Source organism: Octopus bimaculoides, chromosome 5 (genome assembly GCF_046866305.1).
Source record: "Octopus bimaculoides isolate indiv1 chromosome 5, ASM4686630v1, whole genome shotgun sequence".
Taxonomy (NCBI): Eukaryota; Metazoa; Mollusca; class Cephalopoda; order Octopoda; family Octopodidae; genus Octopus; species Octopus bimaculoides.
In genome coordinates this window covers 100185106-100211128 of record NC_142932.1, presented here as the reverse complement: position 1 = coordinate 100211128, position 26023 = coordinate 100185106, and the positions used below count along the sequence as shown (strand labels likewise).

The 26023-nt window shown below is 37.4% G+C and overlaps 1 protein-coding gene across 4 annotated transcripts in view; it reads right to left on the bottom strand.

Moving 5' to 3' along the window:
- The window catches only part of LOC106868717 (plexin-A4), a 129129-nt gene that overhangs the window by 37600 nt on the left and 65506 nt on the right, over nt 1-26023 (bottom strand). For all 4 annotated transcript variants that reach the window (XM_052968253.2, XM_052968251.2, XM_014914106.3 and 1 more), the window contains exons 2-5: nt 13509-14597; nt 3424-3606; nt 2891-3019; nt 1397-1497 (exon numbers count right to left, since the gene is read on the bottom strand). In XM_052968253.2, the coding sequence (XP_052824213.2) occupies nt 1397-1497; nt 2891-3019; nt 3424-3606; nt 13509-14573 (1478 nt within the window). In that variant the 5' untranslated portion in view covers nt 14574-14597. The remainder of the gene's footprint in view (nt 1-1396; nt 1498-2890; nt 3020-3423; nt 3607-13508; nt 14598-26023) is intronic.

The window sequence follows — 26023 nt, the reverse complement described above, 5'->3', positions numbered from 1 at the left end:
AATTATATGGATGCAAACTCAACTTTCTAACATAGGTCCAGTCCTTGTTAAGACAATGATGGCCTGTGTACCTCAGTGACTCTTAGAGCTATGCCAGTAGAGCACAAGTTTTTAGTAGGGGCTCCCAAGCTGGACAGGTCAAAGATTAGAGGCTAGACTAATATGGACCAGCTCTTCCCAGAAGTAAGAATGGGTTTGCATAAAGCCAAAAACCCTGCATAAATAAAAGTCAAGTTACAGATGTATTGATGACAATTCAAAACCAACAAAACCTAGAAGAGGAAGGCCTTCCCTCGGGAAAGCATATAATGCAATGCAGCAAAATCCAAAATGAAATCAACATCCAGCAATACATGTCAGGCCCTGACCTGGAAGCCAATGAGGCAGAAAAGAAGATGTCCTAAAATAGCTGGAGGCAGGCTACTGAGGTAGAGCTGAAAAAGCTGGCACCTAATTGGAAAGAAGCAGAAGAGATAGCCCAGAGTTGAGGAAAGTAGAGCATAGTCATCAATGGTCTATGCTCCATACAGATTAAGTAAATAAACTCTATTTTGGCTTCTCGTTAATAAAGAGTGGGAAGTGGGGCAACAGATTTCAGTAAATCTAGAGTAAGGCAGGTATTTGTCAGTTAGAGGGCTGCTGCCTTAATTGCACTTCAGAAAAAAATTCTTCTACACCTGTATTAGTTTTATAAACTGAAAATGTTACATTAAAGAGAGAAATTAGCATGCTAACTGGACTGCCAGCCAGGTGCTGATTAGGCCACACTTACACAGAAACTAATTATTTTCAAAACCTTGTTATAAATGTATTTAATTATATTTTAGAAGAATAAAAGAAAAATGCCAAGAGCCAGATTATTAAAACTGGAGCTAAGCATATAAAAAAAAAAAGACCTAGATTTAGCAGTATATGAGCTAAGAGCTAAATTGATAATAATTAGTGAGATGATGAGAATTACGCTGGTGATGACAGTGACGGTGGTGAAAGAAAAGGATGATCATAAACATATATGTACATTGTGGAATCCAAGTGGAATCCCTTCTGGATTCCACAATGGCAAAGAGGAATAATGTTTTGCACATTGTACATATGTGTGTGTGTGTTTACCTATGTACATTTGTGGGTGTTTTGTATGCATGTTTTACTTCTTGATATTTATTTATTAGAATTTTTCCTCAGAGGAAGCAGCTGGTTTCTAACAAAGAAATAAAATGTTCATCCCTAGAATTTGGATAGCAACAACTCTTGTCTTATATTGAACTTTAAGAAAGTGTTGCATATTTTTACTATTCTGCTTACACAATGTATTTGTAAAGTGCCTGTTAGCTGATCTTTCACCTTACCTGAAAGGTAAGGTCACATAAGACATTTACTAAAGAAATTGTTTACTTACTGGCCTTCCATAACACACCAGCCACATGCTGGGTTTCCTTCTTTGATACAGGCATCACAAGTAGTCTTAGAGCTACAGTCAAGGAAATCTATCATGGCTACCTGCAAGTAAAGAACAGAACAATATTGATCAGTTACACGGAAACACAAAGACAATAGAGTAGTTCAAAATAAAAATTACATGGCTTTGCCAGTTTGAAGGGCTCTATCTAAGACCTTTTATGGAGATCCTCTGAGATTTGTAAGGTGGAGGCAAAAAAGAAAGATTTTGATAGAAGCCTATCGTATATATATATATATATATATATACACACACACACACACATATATATGAGAGGACAAATGAAAGAAAAGGGCACTCAATACATTTATTAGGACTTACATGTATTATTCAAAACAGTGATTCAGATTCCATGCTACTTCAAGTTTTGCAGGCCCCCAACAGAGCCTGTTTCCTCAGGTCAGTGGAGACAAGGTCTGTTAGGGGCTTGCAAACTGTTTTGAATAATATATCAAATCAAACTATAGTAATCAAACAAATAATATACCAAATCAAACTGTTATATTTATACTAAATAGTGACAATTATAATTCTCCTTTTTGGTGAAACCTTACAAACTGCTGTTTATATTAATTATATATAAATATATATGAAATAAGTATATTATAAATTATATATATATATCAAAATAAACAACAGGATATCAAGAGGTGATGCAGTACGAGTGTCTCAAGCGGCTTCGTTTAATTGAACAATGCAATCATTACATCAATTTAAATGCAAAAATAAATAAATAGAATTTTTAATCAGTTGGACACGTTAATATAATTTTACTCAAATACTCTAATAGAGTAAGAAGATGGAAAGAATCCATGTATACATACTGTATACATCCATGTATACTGTATGTATACTGCTGTATACATACATTTGTAAAACCACACCTATACATTCTTACTTGTATGTAATGACATATGCATACCCATATCTGTATATTCCAAATATATACCCACACTTGTGTACCCATGTCTGTGTCCTCACAATGGTGTGATACAGATATCTAACCCGAACTTGTGTAACTACAATTATGTATTCACACCTGTATTCCTACATTAACAGAAGAGCCAGCTGCACAGAGACATGAATGGTTTACCTTTAACGGAAATCATATTCTCACATGCATACACTTAATAACCCATTTTCAGATATACACACATATACACAAATACACTGTAAAAGAAACAGAGGATGAGAGAGAGAGAAAATGATATAAAGAGATGGAAGTGAAAGAGGGAAAACATGGTTGGAGTGGGGTGGGGGTGAATGAGAAAGTAGAAATGGGTGTGGGGAAGAGAGAGAGAGAGAGAGAGAGAGAGAGAGAGAGAGAGAGAGAGCACAATAGAGAAATAGATAGTTAGAGGTTATGTTAATTAATTAATGTTAACGAGACAAACAAAGAACTGAAACAAACAACAATGACATCATGGGTCTCACCTTGTCTCGAGTCATCAGGTACAGGTGTCGTCTGTCCTTTGTGAAAACCAAGTTGGAGAGAATTTCTCGATGGTGATCCACCAACAGTTTCTCAATGATTTCAGAGCTGCTATTGTCCTTCACAATAACCTGTGTAAGAGCATATGATATATATTTACGTCCATTCATTCATTTTGTATATACATATGTATTGCATATAACAACATTCATTCATTCATCGTTGTTTTTTATACACATTATTCCATACTTGCATCAGTTGGTCAGATCTTCTCCAGCACAATGTCTTGTCAATTGCTGCAGGACCAAAGACAGAGCCAAAGCTTGTCAACAGCATCTTCATTCAACATCTTGAGATTAGCTGTCACTGCTACTTTCCCTTCCAGATAATTTCACCAAACTGCACACACACACATTCACTCTCTCTCTTTCTTATTCACATGCACACACATTCTCTCTCTCATTCACACACACACACATGCACACACACACACACACACACACACACACACACACAAAATGACCATATTACTCACCTTATAGATATAGCCAGTGTTGGTCCCTAAAAACATGAGTGTGTGTTGCCCCACTAACAGAGAAGCAATAGCAGTGAAGTAGGCCCCAGAATGTTCAAGGACAGGACGTGACATGATGGGTTTTCTGCCATCCAGAGAAGCATGAGGTGTGAAGTTGGTCCCACAGAACTGCAACGGGTCAGTCTGGAAAACAAATGGTAACAATTAAAAGGTTAGCTTCATGGGGAACATGTAGGTGTGCATGTTTGTATAATGAAATGTGTGTGTTCATACGTTGGAGTGGGTATATTGACATAAATGTGCTTGTGTGTGTTTTGGAGAAAGTTACACACACACACAAAGGAAGGATACAGATAATGTAGTTCTATGTTTATCATTATCATTATTGCGAGCTGGCAGAATCGCTAGCATGCTGGGTGAAATACTTAGCGATATTGGCCTGACTTCATGTTTTGAGTTCAAATTCTGCCGAGGTCAATGTTGCCTTTCATTCTTTCGGAGTTGACAAAATAAGTACCAGTTGAGTACTGAGCTCAGTGTAATCGACTACCCCTCTCCTCAAATTTCAGGCCTTGTGTCTACAGTAGAGAGGATTATTATTATTATTATGGTAAGGTAGTGAGCTGGTAGAATCATTAGCACACTGGGCAAAATGCTTAGTGGCATTTCGTCCATCCTCATGTTCTGAATTCAAATGCCACTGGGGTTGACTTTGCTTTTCGCCCTTTTGGGGTTGATGAGATAAGTAACAGTTATGCACTGGGGTCAATGTAATCAACTAGTTCCATCTCCCAAAATTTCAGGCCTTGTGCTTTTAGTAGAAAGGATTATTATCAAGATGATGTCTGAATGAAAAGATGGGATGATCATTGAAAGAATCCCTTTTGATTGTAGATCTATTTGCTAGATTGGGACTCACTAACTGTTAAACCACAATAACTAGTTGAAGGCAAGTTAACATTATTACTTGAAAATACCTTGTGATCTCAAATATAATGTAAACTTTACCCCCATCTATCAATTTTTGTACCTAAGAGTCAGTATTATATCTTATTCACTTATTTCCACCCTGCTCAAATTTAATGCCACCCAGTTCTGACTCTAATATTTTTGTATTAAAATTTCTCGCATTATATATGAGTCCATTAGTATATCTACCTTAAGAGCTGAATAATTATGTTAATATCACGCCTAGTTGTTTGGTTACCTTCCTACATACCATGTGTCTGCTCAATCAGGAATGATTTGGGGCTACTCACAGGCCTTTCTGTGGTTGCTTTATATGATTTGAGAGAGGCTGAACTGCTACTATCACTATCATTATCACCACCACCAATAAACTATTATAATAAAGGGCTAACAAGAGATTGGTTTTAAAAAATCTGTCACATTGGGAAAAAGAGAATGGTAAAAGTGTGTGCAAGAGAAATTCATACTAGCATATGCATACATATAGACATTCATACAAACACTACTGATGTGCGCACACACACAACAGTTAGTTGTGTATGCGTATGTGAGAGCAGGAGGTATGTGTATATGAACATATACTATTAGTGTTTGTATGTGTGTGAGAGTATGAGTGTATTTGCCAGCAGCATTTGTTTCAGTCTCTCTCTATTTACTTAACAATTTAATGCATGTGTCTTAGAGCAAATCCTTGTCACAAAGACTGAACATCCGTCTGTCCATCCAACTATCTCTATATTTAATAACTGTACTCCTAAATTTCCCTGTAAAATGTGTGTACTCATATATCCTAGATGCAGTTTTCCGACTATCTATATATTGGTTTTAAATTTTGGCACAAGGCCAGCAATTTTGGGGTTGGGGCTAAGTCAATTACATCGACCTCGGTGCTCAACTGGTTCTTACTTAATCAACCTTGAAAAGATGAAAGATGAGTCGAACTTGGTGGAATTTGAACTTAAAATGTAAAGATGGATAAAATACCTCTAAGCATTTAACCTGGTGTGCTGACGATTCTGCCTGCTCATTGCCCTCAACAATTTATATATTAATAACTGTGTTCCTAACTTTCTTAGCAAAAGATGTGTAATAGTATATCCTATACACGGGTGTGACGAATCATATAATATCAAGTAATTCTTGAATATTTTCTTTTACTGAAATGGACTTTGGTGTGTTAGGTGAACAACTATCATAGAACACAACAGCAAAAATTGAATTGAGAAAAGTAGGGAAGATACAGGGAAAGATTGATGAAAGGGCAAAGAGAAGAAATAAGAATTAGGAATAAAGAGAGGGGAACCAGGAATGATGAAAAGCATTAACTAAGGATGAAAGGAATTAAATTACTGAAAGAAATGGAGTTAGAAGGTGTCATATGAAGCTAACTGGGAAAGAATGAGAACTATTAATTAAGAAAGGCAAAATATGAATGATAATGAAAAGCAAGAATATTTTGTACAAGCCAGAGTAAGAAAACAGGCTAGAAGAGAATAGACAAGCTATCCTAGAAATTAATTAAAGGATGACGAAGTAATTGACAGGGTATTATTACCAAGTGAGATGTTTATGGCTGATATTGTACCATAAAATTGGTTGTGGAATTTCCATAAGTACTGCTAGCAATAATAAGTCTTTTTAATTTTGGCACAAAACCAGCTATTCTGAGGGGAGGGTAAGTCAATCACAGTGACCCCAATACTTGACTGGTACTTATTTTATTGACTCCCAAAAGGACGAAAGGCAAAGTTGACCTCGGTGGAATTTGAAGTCAGAATGTAAAGATGAACGAAATGCATTTTGTTCAGCATGCTAACTGTTCTGCCAGCTTGTGGTCTTAATAATAATAATAATAATAATAATAATAATGATGATGATGATGATGGACTCTCCCATCAAAGACGGTATAAGAACGTTTATCTTTTGTCAGATGATCTGCATAAATGATTTGTTTATAGAGACCAAATGTATATTAGCTCACTTCCTCCATCAAATTGATGTTGCCTTGATATAAACGTATCTGTCAAGACCTACCACAAACTGAGCAAGTATAAAGATCTTGAAATAGAAATTGGCAAAATGTGGAACCTCAAGACTAAAACAAGACCTGTTGTCATGGGTGCTGAAGGAATGATAGCAAAAGGGGCTGGTTACTACCTAGCTCAGATGCCAGGAAACCCCAAAATGGCAGAAGTTCAAAAGATAGTGCTCATGGGAACTGCCCATATCCTATGCAAAATACTATCTATGTAATCTCAAATTTTAAAACAAACTCATAATTGTCTTATGCTTTCTTAAACATTCTCTAGAACAATACTATGTACAAAACCAAACATATGACACCCTAGGCATAACACCAACATGAACTTCAACTTCTAACTTGTCTCTTGAGGTCTCTGGGTGAGACTTGGAGCCAACTTGTACAAATACAGAGCAAAAGTCAAACATATAATAATAATAATAATATTAATAATAATAATAATAATAATAATAATATTAATATTAATAATAATAATAATAATATTAATAATAATAATAATAATAATAATAATAATAATAATAATAATATTAAGAATAATATTAAGAATAATAATAATAATAATAATAATATTAATAATAATAATAATAATAATAATAATATTAATAATAATAATAATATTAATAATAATATTAATAATAATAATAATAATAATATTAATAATAATAATAATAATAATAATAATAATAATAATAATAATAATAATAATAATAATATTAATAATAATAATAATATTAATAATAATAATAATAATAATAATAATAATAATAATAATAATAATAATAATAATAATAATAATAATAATAATAATAATTCACTGCTGTCCTTCCAGGCATAGTTTTGATATTACTCTTTGAGGCTAGATTCTAAAGGAAAAAAAAAGTTTTAACAACAGGAGAGAATAATTGTTTTTGGATTATTTCCATACAGAGAATATTTGAATACTGAGCATCATCCAATACAGAACAAAATGTTCTATTGTTAAACAAATTTTATTTCGTTCTATCTTATTTATATTTAAACATTTTGCAACAAAATGCATGCACTTTGGAAGTGGGGTAAAAAAAAACTGAAGTTTCTGTAGTGAGAGGATCCTAATGATACATTCTGCAATAACAACACAAACACACACAAGTGCATGCACATGCACACACACAAGATCTGTCAAATTATAAGAACTTCAGAGGAAGACCAGTTTTGCCATTTGCAAATGTAACTTTGAACATGGAACATTTTGATGAAAAAATATTGAATATTGTATGAGATCAGTATGTTATTAGAGATCTTCTTGACAAAGGACCAATAAAACCTCCCATAATATGAGAGGTGAGAGACCTTGTGGACTGTGTGATGTACAAAAGCATCCTTTCAGACACACTGTATTACAATTTGCTTTTATTTTTGGATTGTGGCCCATAATGATATCATTTTTATAAAGAAATGTTACCAAAGATAGACCACCACAGAAAGTGGAGTCTACCATATGTAGAAATGGTGTATATTGAAGATACTCTACAATAGTTGGATTACTGTGGGAATATTGTCACAGCTAATGATACTTACTATGGATACATTACAACAATAAATGGAGTTTAGTAAGTACACTACCCCAAGAGGTGTGTGGAACTGCTATGAAAATGCTGCTTTAATGAGTAGTGTTCATTATGAATATACAACTACAATAAGCGTAATATGTCACAACTTTTTTTTACATAAGAGAGGTTTACTGGTCTTTTTTTAGTATCAAACCAATGATATAGATCAGGGGTTTTCAAACTGTGGTCCGCAAATACTTTTTATGGGCAATTTGATTTTATATATGTTTTTTAATCGAAATCTTTTAATTGACAATAAACCTATTTGTTAAATACTGTTAAATAAATAAATGTAAAAATATATGTTATTTGAAGCAAATATTTATGTATACATTTCATAAGCGTTTATAAGGTAAAGCCTGAAATATAAAGGGGTCCGCAAGTCAAAAAGTTTGAAAACCCCTGATATAGATGACTACTCTATGATCAAAGGCATTCTAGCTGGAACCATCCCATCCATCTCAGATTACATTTTATAATATGTCCTTTTTCACTAAGCTGTTGAAGAAAATTTAGCTGCTATTTCTAGCAATTCGAGTGCCCTCATAGAGGCTCCATCATCAGTCTGTCATTATTATTATAAGAACAAGTTATTTGTTGTTAAAAATACAGGAACACAAACACAATACCTGGAAATACAGTGGTGATATTACAGCAATAAATGCAATTTACTGTTGGCACAGTACCATAAAAAAGTGCATTTTTATTGTGAGTCTTCATCAAAATCCATGAGCTTGTGATTATAATAGTAGTAGTCAACATAATTATGGCTGTTGCAGGTGAATTAGCCTCAGGGAGCCTTGCAATATTTAGTTAAGTCTTTTATATCCTGAGTTCAAATTCTACTCTCAAACCATTTGGTTTCTCTATATTAGAGATCATTATTGCCATTAGAAGGGAAGTGGATAATAGAATTGGTAAACCACCAAAATCACCATATTCATCACTACCAATGCTACCGCTTCTGCTGATACTAATGCCACCAACACCATCACCACCACTGTTTCTGCGGCCACTGTGGTAGGAAGACACTTGCCCAAGGTGCTACACAGTGGGATTGAACCTGAAACCATGTAGTTGTGAAGTGAGCTTCTTAACCACACAGTATCAAGTTATCTCTCTTTGCACTCTGAGTTTAAATCTTTCTAGGTGCAAATCCTTCCAGAATCATGAAATAAGTAAACACTAATCACATGCAAGAGTAGATTTAATCAGCTTATAGCCATTCCTTCAAGCTTATGGTCTTGTATTCATGTCAGAAATCATGATTATTCAATTGTTGCTGTTTAGCCCTAGGACATCCTTGATTGAGAAAACCATCTCCTCATTTTGTATATCAAGGACTCAAGAAGATATTGGTATGATTTCAGGGCAATTTGGCTTCTACTTCTAGCAAGTCAAGTGACTGCACAGAGGCTCTTTCATTAACTAATTCATTATATAGCTTATACATACAAGTATAAGCTATATAATGAAATGTAAATGGATACTGGGTCTCATTCCCAAGCTGTCCTATTTTAGAGATGCAATGATAAAGAATACTCCAAAATCTCCCACAAAATCTGAAATCCATAACACTTTTGGTACTAGAATTTTGGATAAGGATTCTCAAATGTATTTAGTTTGAACCCTCTAGGTACAGAATTCAAATTCAGCTAGGAGCTGACCTTACCATTCATTCCTACAGGAGTCAATAAAATAGACACAAGGTTTATATATTTAACCATTTATTGGGTTGGCGACTAAGTTCCCGCTGTTTTTTTAAATTTTGGAATCTATTTTTTTCAAGAATATTAGTTTTGAATCATTTTGGAATCTATTTTGTTTTGTTTTTTTCTAGTTAATTTTAGTTTATTTTCAGATCATTAAAATGGAATGTCAAGTTAAAAAAAAAACGAGCATTTTCGACACCTCCTTCGTTTTGCTTTTAATCAAGGTTCTAAGGCCACAAAAGCTGCTCACGACATTTGTGCTGTGTATGGAGAGGGTGCCATAGCTGAAAGAACTGCTCGTAATTGGTGTGCCAAGTTCAAAAATGGAAATTTTGACCTCAAAGATGCACCTCGTTCTGGCTGTCCAGTTGAGTTCAATGAAGAGCGATTAAACCAACTTTTGCACGAAAATTCTCGTCAAACGACAAGGGAACTGGCAGAGAAAATGGAATGCTCCCACACTGCTATAGAGCAGCATCTTCATTCGATGGGAAAGGTTCAGAAGTATGGAGCATGGGTTCTGCATGTTTTAAGTAACAACAACAAAAATCAACGAGCCACAATCTCTGCTGGTTTGCTTGCTCGTCACCGCTCAATTCATGGATACAAGCAACGATTTCTTTACCGAATCGTTACTGGTGCCGAAAAATGGTACCTGTACATCAATATGAAGCAACATAAGGAATGGCTTAGCCCTGGTAAACAAGCAACACCGCGCGTGAAACAAGATCTTCATCTGTGTAAAACGATGTTGTGAGTATGGTGGGACTGAGAAAGGATTATCCACTGTGAATTGCTTGAACAGAACCAAACGGTCAACGCGGAACTTAATGTTCAACAGATGGAACGACTCAACACGGCTATTCAAGAGAAAAGACCTAATCGGCAGCATGGAGTTCTTCTGCTGCACAACAACACCTGCCCTCATATTGCCAATATGACCAAGGAAGCTATTCAAACACATGGCTAGGAAGTGCTGCTACACCCGCTGTACTCTCCTGATTTGACACCAACGGATTTCCACCTCTTTCGATCTCTTTCAAATGCTATGTGTGGAGTTTCGTTCAATACTGATGCAGAATTGAGAGCTTGGTTGGATCAATTTTGCGAGTTGAAATCGGGTGATTTCTACCAGTGAGGTATTGAAAATCTTGTTGAACGTTCAGAAGAAGTTGTAAACAACAAGGGTGAATACATTATTGATTAATTAGTTGTTATTTTTTATTAAATCTTTTAAAAAATTGAAATTAAAAAAAAAACCGGCAGGAACTTAGTTGCCAACCCAATACAACCATTTTCTATATATTAGTGGTATTGGGTCAAAGAGAGTAATCATTATTACTATAACTGATAACATTGTTGAAGACTTGGTCTTTTGATTTGTCTGTACCAAATACAGTGTCATTCAATCCTGTTAGAAACAGCAGCCAAATCTATCCCAACCCACATTCCACCATCTTCAAAGAAGAAAGGACACATTAGATAATTTAGTTCTATATGTTGCCATTAAAAAGATGGGGCAGTCTAGCCCTCATCATAGCTTTACTCAGAGTCTACTTGATGGTTAAGCAACATGTTAAACAATACCAGGTTTTACAGCAATTTTTAAAATTCTTTATTGCCCACAAGGGGCTAAACATAGAGGGGACAAACAAGGACAGACAAAGGGACTAAGTCGATTACATCGACCCCAGTGCGTAATTGGTACTTATTTAATCGACCCCTCAAAGGATGAAAGGCAAAGTTAACCTTGGCAGAATTTGAACTCAGAACGTAGCGGCAGACGAAATACCGTTTAGCATTTCGCCCAGCGTGTTAACGATTCTACCAGTTCTCCGCCTAATTAATCTATGCAAATATATATCTGTGTGTGTGTGTGTGTGTGTATATTGGGTCATCCCATAAATAATGCGTTTTTTTCAATTGCATGAACTAAAACTCAGAGGGGCACAGGATAAACTACCTGCATCAACTTGTTATAAAAGCAGGTAGTAATTTTATTTTGTACTTATTCTTAGTGCAAGTTTTGAAGAGTGCAGTTCGATTTTAATAGTTATTTTTTTAAAGCTATAACGGAAGTGACAAAGGAGCATATTCGGCATATTTTGCTTTATGAGTTCAATAAAGGTAACAACGCAACCGAATGTGTGAGGAATATTAATGCAGTATCTGGGGATCTGAGAATAAGCATAAGCCAGTGTCAATGGTGGTTCCAGAAATTCTAAGCAGAAACTACAACCTAGAAGACAAGCCGTATCCTGGAAGATCTGTAGAGAATAACGAGGACATCCTGCAAACTCTAATGGAACAAGATCCATTCTAACTAGCAGAGAAGCTTGGATTTGGTCATTCAACCATTCATTGACACCTGCGTGCCATCGGAAAAGTCAGAAAATTGGGTCAATAAGTTCCTCACAAACTTTCCGAGTTAAAATCGTGTGCAGAGAGTGAATGTGTGCTCTTCTTTGCTATCACATCTCACAAATGAACCTTTTTTGGACCAAATAGTGACTGGTGACGAGAAATGGGTTCTCTATAAAAATGTCAAGTGCTGAAGACAGTGGGAAGGGAAAGGTATTGTTATCTGTTTGGTGGGATATGAAGGGTTTAGTCCACTTTGAACTTTTAAACCCAAATCAAATGATAACAAAGGAGATCTATTGTGAGAAGAAAAACGACCATCTTTGGTTTCAAGATGAAAGGTGTTCTTCCATCAGGATAATGCTTGGCCACACACAGTAAGGATGACATTCCAAAAGCTGGAACAGTTTGAATGGGAAACGATGCCCCACCCACCATATTTACTGGACATTGCCCCAACTGATTATCATTTATTTTGCAGTCTTCAAAATCATTTGGACAGTAAAAATACAAATTCTGTAGACCAGGTCAGAACAGTACTAGAGGAGTACTTTTCATCATGGACAAGTGAATTTTGGAACAGGGACCTTGCAAGTTTACCAGATAGATAGAAGAGCATTGTAGAAAATGAAGAAGAGTATATCTCAGATTAAAAAAGAACTTTGTTTATTTTAATTTAAAAAAATAAATGACATATAAAAAACCTCATTATTTATGGGATGACCCAAAATATTAGCTATTACCACCAGCTTCCCATGGCACCACTGGTTGTTCAGTCAATATTATTCTACATTGATTTGACTGATTTCCTGTCTGGCATTTGGGTTGGCTAGCTGCCACTGATAATCTACAATATGGTTAAATCACACGATACAGTAGTGTCATCCACTGGTGTACTGATGAAATTTCATCAACTAATAATAGAACTTCTATGCTTTTTAGCATGATTTTTCGGGATGTTTACCACAGTCTAAGATGTTATAAACAACACATCCAGGTTAGTTGAGATGTATTAAGTAACATTATATATATATATGCTTTAGATGACTTGTCAAACCAAGTGAAATCAAAGATGTGGTTGGTGCTGGGGACATGTAAAAGGCACCCACTACACTCTTGGTGTGGTTGGCATTAGGAAGGGCATCCAGATGTAGAAACTAAGCCAAATGTAGACTGGAACCTGGTGCAGCACTCCAACTTACCAGTTTCAATCAAGTTGTCTAACCCATGCCAGCATGGAAAGTGGAAGTTAAATGATGATGATGATATATATAAAGACTATTTTTAGGGGTGAAGAAATATTGTCAGAAAAGAGGAGAAAGATACAGCAAGTGAGAGGTAGCAACTGAATGAACCATCTATAAAACCAGTAAAAAGTAAAAACAAATAAGAAAGAAAAAAAGAACTTACTCGCTTCTCACAAGGTTTTGAATGTTGTAAATAATGAAGTCCTGTTTCTCCAATACCATTATGACATTCTCTGATGTTTTCTTCAAATTTCGTAATCACATCTTGCATATCATAAATACAGACTGCACTATAAGGTACAGGTGCATCTGACTGTAGCTTGCCCATGGCAAATGCAACATACAACTTCCCACCACTTTCTTTTGATAAGTAACCAGCTTGGGCAAGATTGTACAACTTACTGCCACGACGACACTCCAAACGAACTTCTACATAAGACTCGAACTTCTTGTCCTTCTGACAGATCCGAGCTAGTTTTGTGACATGTGGGGAGTTTTGGTCTTTTGTGCGTGGCTGGGTTGTGATGAAGTAAACAAAACCTCCATGTGAGAATGCATGAACAGGGTTCACGAAATGCTGTGTTCGGTACTTGGGTAGGACAGTAACCTTACTGCTTCCAGATGCATCTCTATATGTGAACTCCAGAGTTTGCAGGTTTCGACTGCTGATAGAGGGCACAAGGTCACGGTAGCGCTTGTTTCCATGGTTACTGTAGCGTGAAGCAACATAAAGAGCATCACCATTTGGTCCTGGTGCAGTGAGGAATACAGTTGAGCTGTCTTCATGATTTGATACAATAGGTTTTGGCATCTGTTCATCAACAGCAGTGACATTACTCAGCTTCCGGACATGACAGGCACCATGGAACAAGGACAGACAGACGATAATTGAGTCACGACTGTAATCAAATGCTAACCCCTGATTGTGGCTGTTTGTACTTTTCTTTTGTTCTTTGCAAGGTAAAAGTGGAGGTGGGCATTTGGGGTTGTCATCAGCAGGGCCTGTGATGACATTTTCCATCAGTTTCAAATCAGCAGATAATTTAAATAAATTATTAACAGCACCAACGTAAAGCTCTCCTGTTTCATTATGCATGATCATTCGCTCAAGTGGGTGCTCAAAAGGGTCACGGAACGTCCTTTCTATTACCATGGCATCAAGTACAGTTCCAAGACAGACGAGGGTCATCCAGCAACAGAGAACAGCTTCTCTGTTGATAAGGGACATTTTCAAATAATGTTAAAGTTCAGTCTGAAAAGAGAAAAAACAACAAAGCACCATATGAGTAAAGTATATACTGATATTATTCATCATTAAATTCGTCATCATTGTCATTATCATTAATACCAGCATGCATACATTAAATAAACACACATGGAGATGAGGTGGAAAGAGAAAGTGAAACTAGAGTATTTGTTCCATATCTATGACATATCTGAAAACAGATATGTTTTGTTGTAAATGTGTATATGTGTCTGTGTGTGTATGTACATACACACACACACACACACACTCACAGGCATAGTTGTATGGTTAAGAAGTTTGCAATCATATGGTTTCAGGCTTATTCTCACTGTGCAGCACCTTGGATAAGTGTTGCCTATTGCGACTATGGGCCAATTAAAGCCTTGTGAGTTAATTACATAGACAGAGACTGAGCAGAAGCTCATAGTATATGTGTATGCATGTGTATGTGTTTCTATCTCACTATTTGGCAACTGGTGTTAGTTTGTTCGCATCCCCACAGTGTAACTGTTGAACAAAAAGAGACCAATAAATATGCACTAGACTTCAAAAATAAGTACAAGGAGTGATTTGATTAGGTAAACCAGTTAAAGCATTGCTCCAGCATGGCTGCAGTCCAGTAACAGAAACAAGTAAAAGCATAAAAATAATTTTGTTTTCCAGTCACATGCTTTCTGATTTTAGCTCCACTGTGCAGCATCTTGGGTAAAGTTTGTCCACTGTAGCATTGGGTCAATCAAAGCTTTGAGTAGATTTGATGGACAGAAACTGAAAAAGAAGTGTATGTGTATGCATGCGTGTATGGTGAATATGTGTGTTTGCATACACGAGTGTTTGTCTTTGAGCAGTGTTACTATTGGCAGATCCCCTGTTACTAAATTGTCTAGTGGCTTCGTGCCTTTGGAAAAGTATGCAATAAAAGATTTTTTACTTGAAAAAAAAACAGATAAGGGTTAGTATCAGGAGGGGTATCCAACTGTAAAACAATACCTCAATGACATATTAGTTTAACCCAAGCTAGCATGGCAGAAATCAGATGTCTCTACTCTCCTGTATTTGTACATCTCTACACACTCCAAGGAACCACATGTAACCCATGGCACCTCACACACCCATATCTCCCCCTATGCCTCTCCCTATACAGATATCCTCCTATACATGCACACCACCCTACCTCATCCTCCCTTCCAAACTCTACCCCATAGAACCACATTCCATTCAGCTTTTAACCCCTTTCTCCTTTTTTCTCTGCTACCACCTTTTCTTAATTTTTGATTTTTCCTGATGAAGGACTAGCATCTGAAACGTCAAGACTCTTTCTCTTCCTTTTAAGCATTCAACTTTGTTGAAGCTTAATCTTCACATGTTGTCTTCGTTTTTTGTGTTAATTGCTAAATGTATAAAAGGTTTGAAAAACAATATCAAAACATATAGTACTTGATGCAAAAATGTAGAATGATGTATATATATAGAGAAAATGTAAAATGAATTAGTGATCACACTGTAGTTACAAATTATTTCATGTTACAAAAATATTTCATCAGACCATATTTATTCAACCATCATCTGAAAATCCTTTCTTGTCAATCATCTGCAGATTGGAACAAGAAACTCGTACTAATGTTCTGTAAAGTTTTCAGCTTCCAATGGTTCTGAGTTCAGTCCCACTATGGGACACCTTGGGTAAGTGTCTTCTATAGCCTCAGGCTGACCAAAGCTTTGTGAGTGGATTTGGTAGATGGAAACTGTTTGTGTCTGTGTTTGTCCCCCACCATTGCTTGACAACCGATGTTAACCCCAACCCTAACCCATAACTTAGCAGCTTGGCAAAAGAGACCAATAGAATAAGTGGTAGGCTTACAAAGAATAAGTCTTGGAGTTGATTTCTTTGACTAAGAAAAAAGTCTTTAAAGGTAAATGACTGAAACAAGTAAAAAATTAAAAGAAGTGGCTATGTGGTAAGTAGCTTGCTTACCAACCACATGGTTCTGGGTTCAGTCCCACTGCGTGGTACTTTGGGCAAGTGTCTTCTACTATAGCCTCGGGCTGACCAAAGCCTTGTGAGTGGATTTGGTAGACAGAAATTGAAAGAAGCCCGTTGTATATATATATGTATGTGTGTGTATATGTTTGTGTGTCTGTGTTTGTCCCCCCACCATCGCTTGACAACCAATGCTGGTGTGCTTACATCCCTGTAACTTAGCAGTTCGGCAAAAAGTGACCGATAGAATAAATACTAGGCTTACAAAGAATAAGTCCTGGGGTCGATATGCTCAAATAAAGGCGGTGCTCCAGCATGGCCGCAGTCAAATGACTGAAACAAGTTAATGAGTAAATAAGAATGAGTAATGTAGTTTTTTTATACACGAAAAATAAAAACACACAGAATGTGATTCTTGATACACACAAAAAAAAAAAAGGGAAAAAATGTCACTTGTGGTATATTTTTGATCATAGGTTTTGCTGGGTCAGCACTGACTAAGGATTAAATGATGACTTCCCTGACCGAGATTTTAAGAATAGAAACATTTTTCAGGGGAGCTACAGTTTATCTACATTTTGGACAGAGGAGGGGGAGGAGAGGAAATACAAACCCTCAACACACACATTCCACACACATAGAAGTACAAGCTATCAACACATACATATTCATAAAAACAAATAGAAGACATATACACATATATTGTACATACAAAGAAACAAAGAGAAAAAAAAACACATGCAGAAAAATAGTTCCTTTATATATCAAAAGGAAGACAACAACAATAACAACAGAAATAAAATCAGCTGCTCTGTTTCTAGAACATCCAAAACAGGAAATTATGTATTGCGGATGATGATGGTGGTGGTGGTGGTGGTGGGGATGATGATGATGATGATAATGATAATGGAGATAGTAGTTGTGCTAATGATGATGACAATAATAATGACGAAGGTAATGATAATAAGGATAATGATGATGAAAATAACGATGGTGGTTGATGGTAACGGCAATGGTTGTGCAGATATGAAGGCAATAATAATGGCTGAGTGAACTTATGACCAAAGGCATTCTAGCAATAGCCATCCTGTCATTTTTTTACATCAAGAGACTACATTGGGACAAATGTCCTTGTTTATTCAAAATAGAAGAATGTGGTTTCGAGGGTGATTTGGTTGCTAATCTAATATGTCAAGTGACCATGCCGAGGATTCTTTGCTGATAGTAGTGGTGGTGGAGGTGGTAATCGTAGTGTAATGGTTGTGTTGATCATGATATTGATGATTGTGGTTGATGATGATGATGATGATGGGAGTGACGATGCACTGTCATAGCTGCTATTTCTATGATTGGAACTAGCTATCGTAAACATCATTGCATTTTGTTTATCACTGTGTAGTAGTGGTAGTGGTGGTGGTGGTGGTGGTGGTAGAGGCAGAAGTAGTAGTAGTAGTAGTAGCAGCAGCTGCTGCTACTGTGGTAGTGCTACACATGTTCTTTCTGTACTCAATGACCAGCAATAAGATGCATTACATTCATCAAATTCTAACTTTGTATCAACACACACTGCAATTCATACATTCTTATTGCAGCTTCTGTTTAAACAGATGTTGTTGCTGGTGCTGTTGGTCTTTTTGTTTGGTTTTGTTACATGTTTAAAAAGAAGGCAAAAACAAAATGCATGCAGAGTGAGAGGGCCACAAATATAAAAAAAATGAAATAAAAAAAAAAGAAAGAAAATCTAACATATGCACTTAATGTGGTGCAGACATCAAATAGTAAAATTTATAAGCATGTATGTATTATATAACCATGGAGGCGCAATGGCCCAGTAGTTAGGGCAGCGGATTCGCGGTCATAGGATCGCGGTTTCGATTCCCAGACCGGGCGTTGTGAGTGTTTATTGAACGAAAACACCTAAAAGCTCCACGAGGCTCCGGCAGGGGATGGTGGCGAACCCTGCTGTACTCTTTCACCACAACTTTCTCTCACTCTTACTTCCTGTTTCTGTTGTACCTGTATTTCAAAGGGCCAGCCTTGTCACACTGTGTCACACTGAATATCCCCAAGAACTACGTTAAGGGTACACGTGTCTGTGAAATGCTCAGCCACTTGCATGTTAATTTCATGAGCAAGCTGTTCCGTTGATAGGATCGACTGGAACCCTCGACGTCGTAAGTGACGGAGTGCCAACAATTATATAACCACAAGGCACATGGCTCAGTGGTTAGAGTGTCGGGATCACAATCATGAAGTAGTGAGTTTGATTACTGGACTGGGCTGTGAGTTGTATTCTTGAGCAAGACACTTTATTTCACGTTGCTCCAGTTTACTCAACTGTAGAAATGAGTTGTGATGTCACCTGTGCCAAGCTGTATTGGCCTTTGCTTTTCCCTTGGACAACATAGCTGGTATGGACAGGGTAGGCTGGTATGCATGGGCAACTGATGGTCTTCCATAAACAACCTTGCCCAGACTTGTGCCTAGGAGGCTAATTTTCTAGGTGCAATCCCATGGTCATTCATGACCAGGTGTCTTTACCCCTTTTTTTATATACACAAGGTGCAGTTCTTGTTGCAGCATGACAGCTTATGTGCCTCAGTGACCCTGAGAGCAATGCCAGTAGAGTGGAAGCTCTTAGTGGGGCCGCCCATGCTGGACAGGTCAACGGTTAGAGGCTAGACTATTATGGATCACCTCTACCCAAAAGTAAAAACGGGTTTGCATTAAGCCAACAACCCTACCTAGATAAAAGTCAAGTTACAGAAGCATTGATGACAATTCAAAACCAATGAGATCTGGGAGATGGAGGCCTTCCCCCAGGGATACAAACGTATAATACCATTGAGGGAGAGGTTAAAAAGTAGGGATCTAACAGGAAAAGAACAGAAAAAAAACAGCCCAGGGTTGAGAACAATGGAGTCATCAATCATCAACAGCTTAATATAATAATAATAATAATAATAATAATAATAATAAAATCTGACATAGAAAGGCTATATATACAACGCACAGAAGGTGGCAGGGGTCTTATACAGCTAGAAAACTATTATAAAATAACCACCATAGGACTGCAAAAATACCTACTCCAGAAGCAAGGGAAACTAATACAAATAGCCACAAAACACGAGCAAAACAAAAAACTGTTTTCAGTATTTAAGGAAGCTGACAAATACAAACAAGAAATCAATCTACCTAACAAATACGAAGAAGAAGAAGAAGATGAAACAACAAAACCTATAAAACAAATGAAATCCAAACTAAAACTAGAACAGTAACGGACCATGATAAAACGATGGCAAGAAAAGCCCCTACATGGTAAATACTGGGCTAAACTAAATGCGAAAGAAATAGACAGAGAAAAATCCCAGCAATGGCTGAGAAGCTCAGGACTCAAAGCAGAGACTGAAGGATTTTTAATTGCTGCACAAGACCAGAGCCTCCCCACCAGAAATTACCAAAAACACATATTGAAAAGAAATATAACAAGTAACTGTAGAATATGTGGAGATCAACAAGAAACAATAAATCATATTATCTCTGGCTGCCCAGTCCTGGCTATGAAGGAATATATTCACAGACACGACAGAGCTGGGACCTATATACACTGGAAGCTATGCCAACACTATGGAATAACAACAGAAAAAAGATGGTATAAACACACGCCAGAAAAGGTCACAGAAAACGAGAAAGCAACCATACTCTGGGATATGCCAATACACACAGATAGAGAAATTAAGGCAAATAGACCAGATATAGTTGTCAAAGATCATGAAGAAAAAAAATGCTTTCTAATTGATGTATCAATACCAGCAGATGACAACTTTTCTCTAAAAGAAATGGAAAAACTTTCAAAATACAAAGACCTGGAAATAGAGATAACTCGAATGTGGAATCTAAAAACAGAAACAATTCCTATCATAGTAGGTGCCTTAGGTATAATAAAAAAAATATTCAGACAAATACATAACAAAAATACCAGGACTTACAGATATATATAACATACAGAAAATTGCACTACTGGGTACTGCACACATTCTACGCAAAACACTTTCAATACAGTAAACATAAGAGCACCACAGCAAACCACAGCACATACCCAAGGCGCACAGAGCTGCGCTCGGTAGTGAAGTGAAAGCACGTTATAAAAATAAAACTACTGAACAATAATAATAATAATAATAATAATAATAATAATAATGGTTTCAAATTTTGGCACAAGGCCAGCAATTCCAGGGAGGGGATAAGTCTATTATATTGACCCCAGTGTTCAACTAGTACTTATTTTATCAACCCTGAAAGGATGAAAGGCAAAGTTGACCTTGGCAGATTTGAACTCAGAACAGGAAGATGGACGAAATGCTGCTAAGCACTTCACCTGGCATGCTAACGATTCTGCCAGCTCGCCACCTGATGATGATAATAATAATCCTTTCTATTATAGGCACAAGGCCTGAAATTTGGGAGAGAGGGACAGTCAATTACATCGACTCCAGTACTCAACTGGTACTTATTTTATCAACCCCAAAAGGATGAAAGGCAAAGTCGACCCCAACAGCATTTGAACTCAGAGCATTTCACCAGGCATGCTAACAATTCTGCCAGCTCACTGCCTTAATAATAATAATAATAAGGATAATAATAACAATAACAATAATCACTGGCTCTCATGGCTTCTGTTCTTAACTGATTAGAAGTGTTATCATATACATGTTTTGTCTTGGTATAAAAGATGGGATACAGTAAATATTCTGTTCACTACCACAGATTTGCTTGTCAGTCATTTGACCAAAGTGTTATTATGTACATATTTTGTTTTGGTATAAAAGAGGGGTTACAACAAATATTCTGCTCAATATCACAGATCTGCTTGTCAATTGTTTGACTGTAACCAGTTGAGCATGTGTGTTTCATTCAACATCCTTAAACAACCCTAATTCAGGAACCTTTTGAGCAGGCTGGGCTACTTGACCGGAAGAAAACTGGGCCCCACCTGCGAGGTCATGCACTGTTTATCTCGATATGACATCACCATGTCGTGCACATATGGTTGTGATGCATGCACCTGGTGTACCTTTACCAGGTGGTCATGATGAGTATGCAGGGCTTCGTATATTTTACCCCAGTGTCACTTTGATGGCATGCACTGCTCTCTCACTCAATAATAATATATTATATATAAGTACATATCTATTTGAGTTGATCAAAGTCTTGTGACTGGATTTGGTAGAGGGAAACTGAAAGAAGTCCATCATATGTGTGTGTGTGTGTGTGTGTGTGTGTGTGTGTGTTTGTCTTGCATTGTCTTCACATGCAATGAAATTATAAATAAATGTCACCATTAGAGAAGCAGTATCCTTTGCTTCCAATCTTCAGTGAAAACATGTCCAGCTATGGGGAAATATCACATTGATTCCAAGCAACAAATGAAGGTTGGCAACAGGAAGAAAATCTGCCTCAGTTAATTCTATCTGACCCTAATCCATATAAATATGGCGAAGTGGACACTAAAGCAACAACCATGGCATTGATATAAAAACACACACACACACACACACACACACAAACATTCAGAAATGTGTGGACCTCAAGCACAAACCATCATCACTACCACCAGTAGCACTATTGCCCAAAGTGTTGAGAAGAGATGGTTTTATATAATAATGGCTTCCTTACCTCCAAGATGTTGATGGAAGTAGTGGTGGTGGTGTTGGATGAGGATGACTGAATTTGGAAAGATTTTGGTAATATATATATAATATATATATAGGCGCGGGAGTGGCTGTGTGGTAAGTAGCTTGCTTACCAACCACATGGTTCTGGGATCAGTCCCACTGCGTGGCACCTTGGGTAAGTGTCTTCTATTATAGCCTCTCGCCGACCAAAGCCTTGTGAGTGGATTTAGTAAACGGAAACTGAAAGAAGCCCGTCATATATATGTATATATATATATATATGTGTGTGTGTGTGTGTGTGTATATGTTTGTGTGTTTGTCCCCCCCGCCCAACATCGCTTGACAACCAATGCTGGTGTGTTTAAATCCCCATAACTTAGCGGTTCGGCAAAAGAGCCTGATAGAATAAGTCCTGGGGTCGATTTGCTTGACTAGAGGCGGTGCTCCAGCATGGCCGCAGTCAAATGACTGAAACAAGTAAAAGAGAGAAAGAGATAAAAGCTAGGTCTGTGAATGTGTGTGCATGTTTGGACAAAAGGTGAGTTCTTGATTGTCAAAGTGTGGGTGAGGTACCATTAATAGGCTGGTAGGTGTGTCTCCTTAGTGGGGTGGTGATGATGGGTGATAGATGAATGGGGGTGGTGAATGTTTGTAGTGTTGACAAGGCATCACAGCTGAAGTAACAAAGATTAATAAGACTACAGTAGGGGAGGAAGGGAGATGTGTGGATGTATATACAGTTATAAATTGTATACATGTATGTAATACATACACATATGTACAGAATTGCAGATTGTGTATATAGGTAAATATGTGCCTTAAATGCACAAGTTTATGCGTGTGTGTGAGTGTGTATGGCTTGTACTATAATTTTATATATGTATTTATTACACAGGTGTATACACTCACCATGCCTATATACTATTATTCCCCTCCCTATATTCTAATACACACAAATATGTATATATTGTATGTGACTATGTAAGTATACATATACCTGAGTTTCTCTGTGTGTGTGTGTGTGTGTTCTAATTTCTCTCTAATGACAAAGCAAGAGAACCCGAGAGAGTAAAGAGAGAGAAACAGCTGAGTAATTTTATACTCAAACAGAATGATTGACGATGGAGAACTGAGAGGAAGATGATGGAGGGGTAACTGAGAGAAGCCAGGGAGGGGCAGTAAATAGGATAGGATAGAAGGGGGAATCTGTAGTAATATTGCAGTAGTAGTAAAGAGGTAGCCCTCCTCTATGACTTAGTTGACCTATCACCCTACACACACTACCACTATCTCCCAAACCTCTACTATCATTACTCCTTTGCTCCTGAGTAGTGGGGGGGAGTAGAGATGGTAGACAGTGCAGTGTGTTGCGTAACCTCCACCACCCTATAACCATAGCATCCATCTGCCCCCCCCCCACTCCCGCATTATCACAAGCCGCCCTCACTGCATCATCTTTCCTCTTCCAGACTCACCCTTCCTCCTCCATGGGCTGGGAAAGTTAAGTGAGTAGTGCTGATGGTACTGCTATGGGGCTGGAAGTGATGTTTAGTTAAGTCTACTCCTTATCAACCTACTCCACCCTTATCATCTTTCTGTAAGATTCCTGAGAGGATTAAGTTAAAACTTGATTCTTAAAAATAGATTAAGATATATATATAATGAGTGAGGAAAATGGTAAATGGAGTTTGCAAGAATCTTTATTCAACACAACGATTGTTTTGACCCATCCTGCATCTGTCCCTTGCGGGTGGGAATCTGTACAGCTGGTTGTGTTGCATCCATTGGGTGTCTTATTTTAAATAAGATACTTCGCTAAATATACTCACTTTTGCTTGGCATGTTGTTGACGCCAGTAGGTTGTTGGCTATGATCTAAAACTGTGGATGACATCAGGTAGCCTAAACAATGAAACTGCTTTCATCAGCATATTACTCAACATATACCCAAGGTCCAAATAGTTACTGATGTATATATATATAATGTTTCCTTGATGTCAAGAATGTTTCTGAGGTTTCTTCATCATCCTGGGACCATTTACAAGTGAATTTGATTAACGGGAAGAAAGTGCTGCCTGTTTGATCCCTTTGGAGCTTACTTTCTGACCCTTCTCCCAGTATCCTTGTATCAACTCTATTAATATGATATAAGCCTGTCTGAATGCAGTGAGATGCATGCTGGTGGTACAGTCTGTTGTTGTCCACCCTGATGCCTTCTCTTAGTGTGTGGAGGTGCATGGCTTAGTGGTTAGGGTGTTGGACTCATGATTGTAAGATTGTGGTTTCGATTCCTAGACTAGGTGATGTGCCGTGTTCTTGAGCAAAATACTTCCTTTCATATTGCTCCAGCCCTCTCAGCTGGCAAAAATGAGTAATCCTGTGATGGACTGGTGTCCTATCCAGGTGGGGAATATATATGTCATGAATTTGGCCCTTATGAGTCAGTATGACATGAGAGGGTAACTTTATCTTGCCTTACTTCTCTTAGTGCATAAGGGGTGGTGATGGATAGCTAACACCAGTGCTTTGAAAGCTGTTATTTTTAGTGTTGCTGGGGTTTCTCAAACTCCCAAGGAATGAACTCAAACATGTTGCAGGTTTATGACACCACAATTCCATTCTGGTAACCAACTACTTGACAGAGATGGGCATCAAAACTGTCCCTCATCCTCCCTACAGTCCAGACATTGCTCTCTACAACTTCTGGTTCCCCAAGCTGAAGAAGAAGACAAAGGAAGCTGTAACATCTTCAGTTTGGAGGTCTGCCATGGAGCCTTCATGAAATGGCTGGAGTGCTACAAGTGCAGTGAAGTCAGAGGAGCTTATTTTGAAGGAGATTAATTGGGCAAATGTCTTCTACTATAACCCTGGGTCAAACAAAGCCATATAAGTGGATCTGGTAGATGGAAACTGAAAGAAGCCAGTCATATCTTTCTTTTATCTTTTACATTATACTGTGGCCATGTTGAGGCACCACCTTGAGGGATTTTTAATCGAATGAATTGACCACTGCGTGATTTAAAAAAAAGTTTGGTACTTATTCTATCAGTCTCTTTTGTTGAACTACTAAATTACATGGATGCAAACACACCAACGTCAATTGTCAAGTGGTGGTAGTGGTGGTGGACAAAGACATACATACATGAATATATATATAGAATGGGCTTCTTTCAGTTTCTGTATACAAAATCCACTCACAAGGCATTGGTCAGCCCAAGGCTATAGTAGAAGACACTTGCCCATGGTGCCACACAGTGGGACCAAACCCAGAACCATGTGACTGGGAAGCAAACTTCTTGTCACACAGCCACTACAGCCACACACATATCTATCTGTCTCTCTCTCTCTCTCTCTATATATATATAGTATAAAAAGGTCCTTGTCATTCACCTTCTCGATCTTTACATTTTTCCTTAAATATCTCTTGAGTCCTGCTTGCGTCATCCTGGCCTCTTCAAATGCTTTCACTCCACTCCACACCCTTGTTCGCCATCCAACTCGATCTGAAGCGAGGGCTTCTATATCTTTTGGAGCCATTCCAAATGACTTCATAGCAGTCCTTATGCCATCCTTAAACCTTTTTTTAGGTTTATGCCGATAGCGTTTCCCCTATGCAAGCTCACCATAAAACAGCTATGGGTAAATATTACCTTGCTTGGAAACAGGCGAGGGTTGGCAATAAAAAAGGGCATTTGGTCATAGAAAAATGGATTGCACACACACAGGTATGTATATAACTATGTATATTGCATCTGAAGCACTGTTATATTAATATGC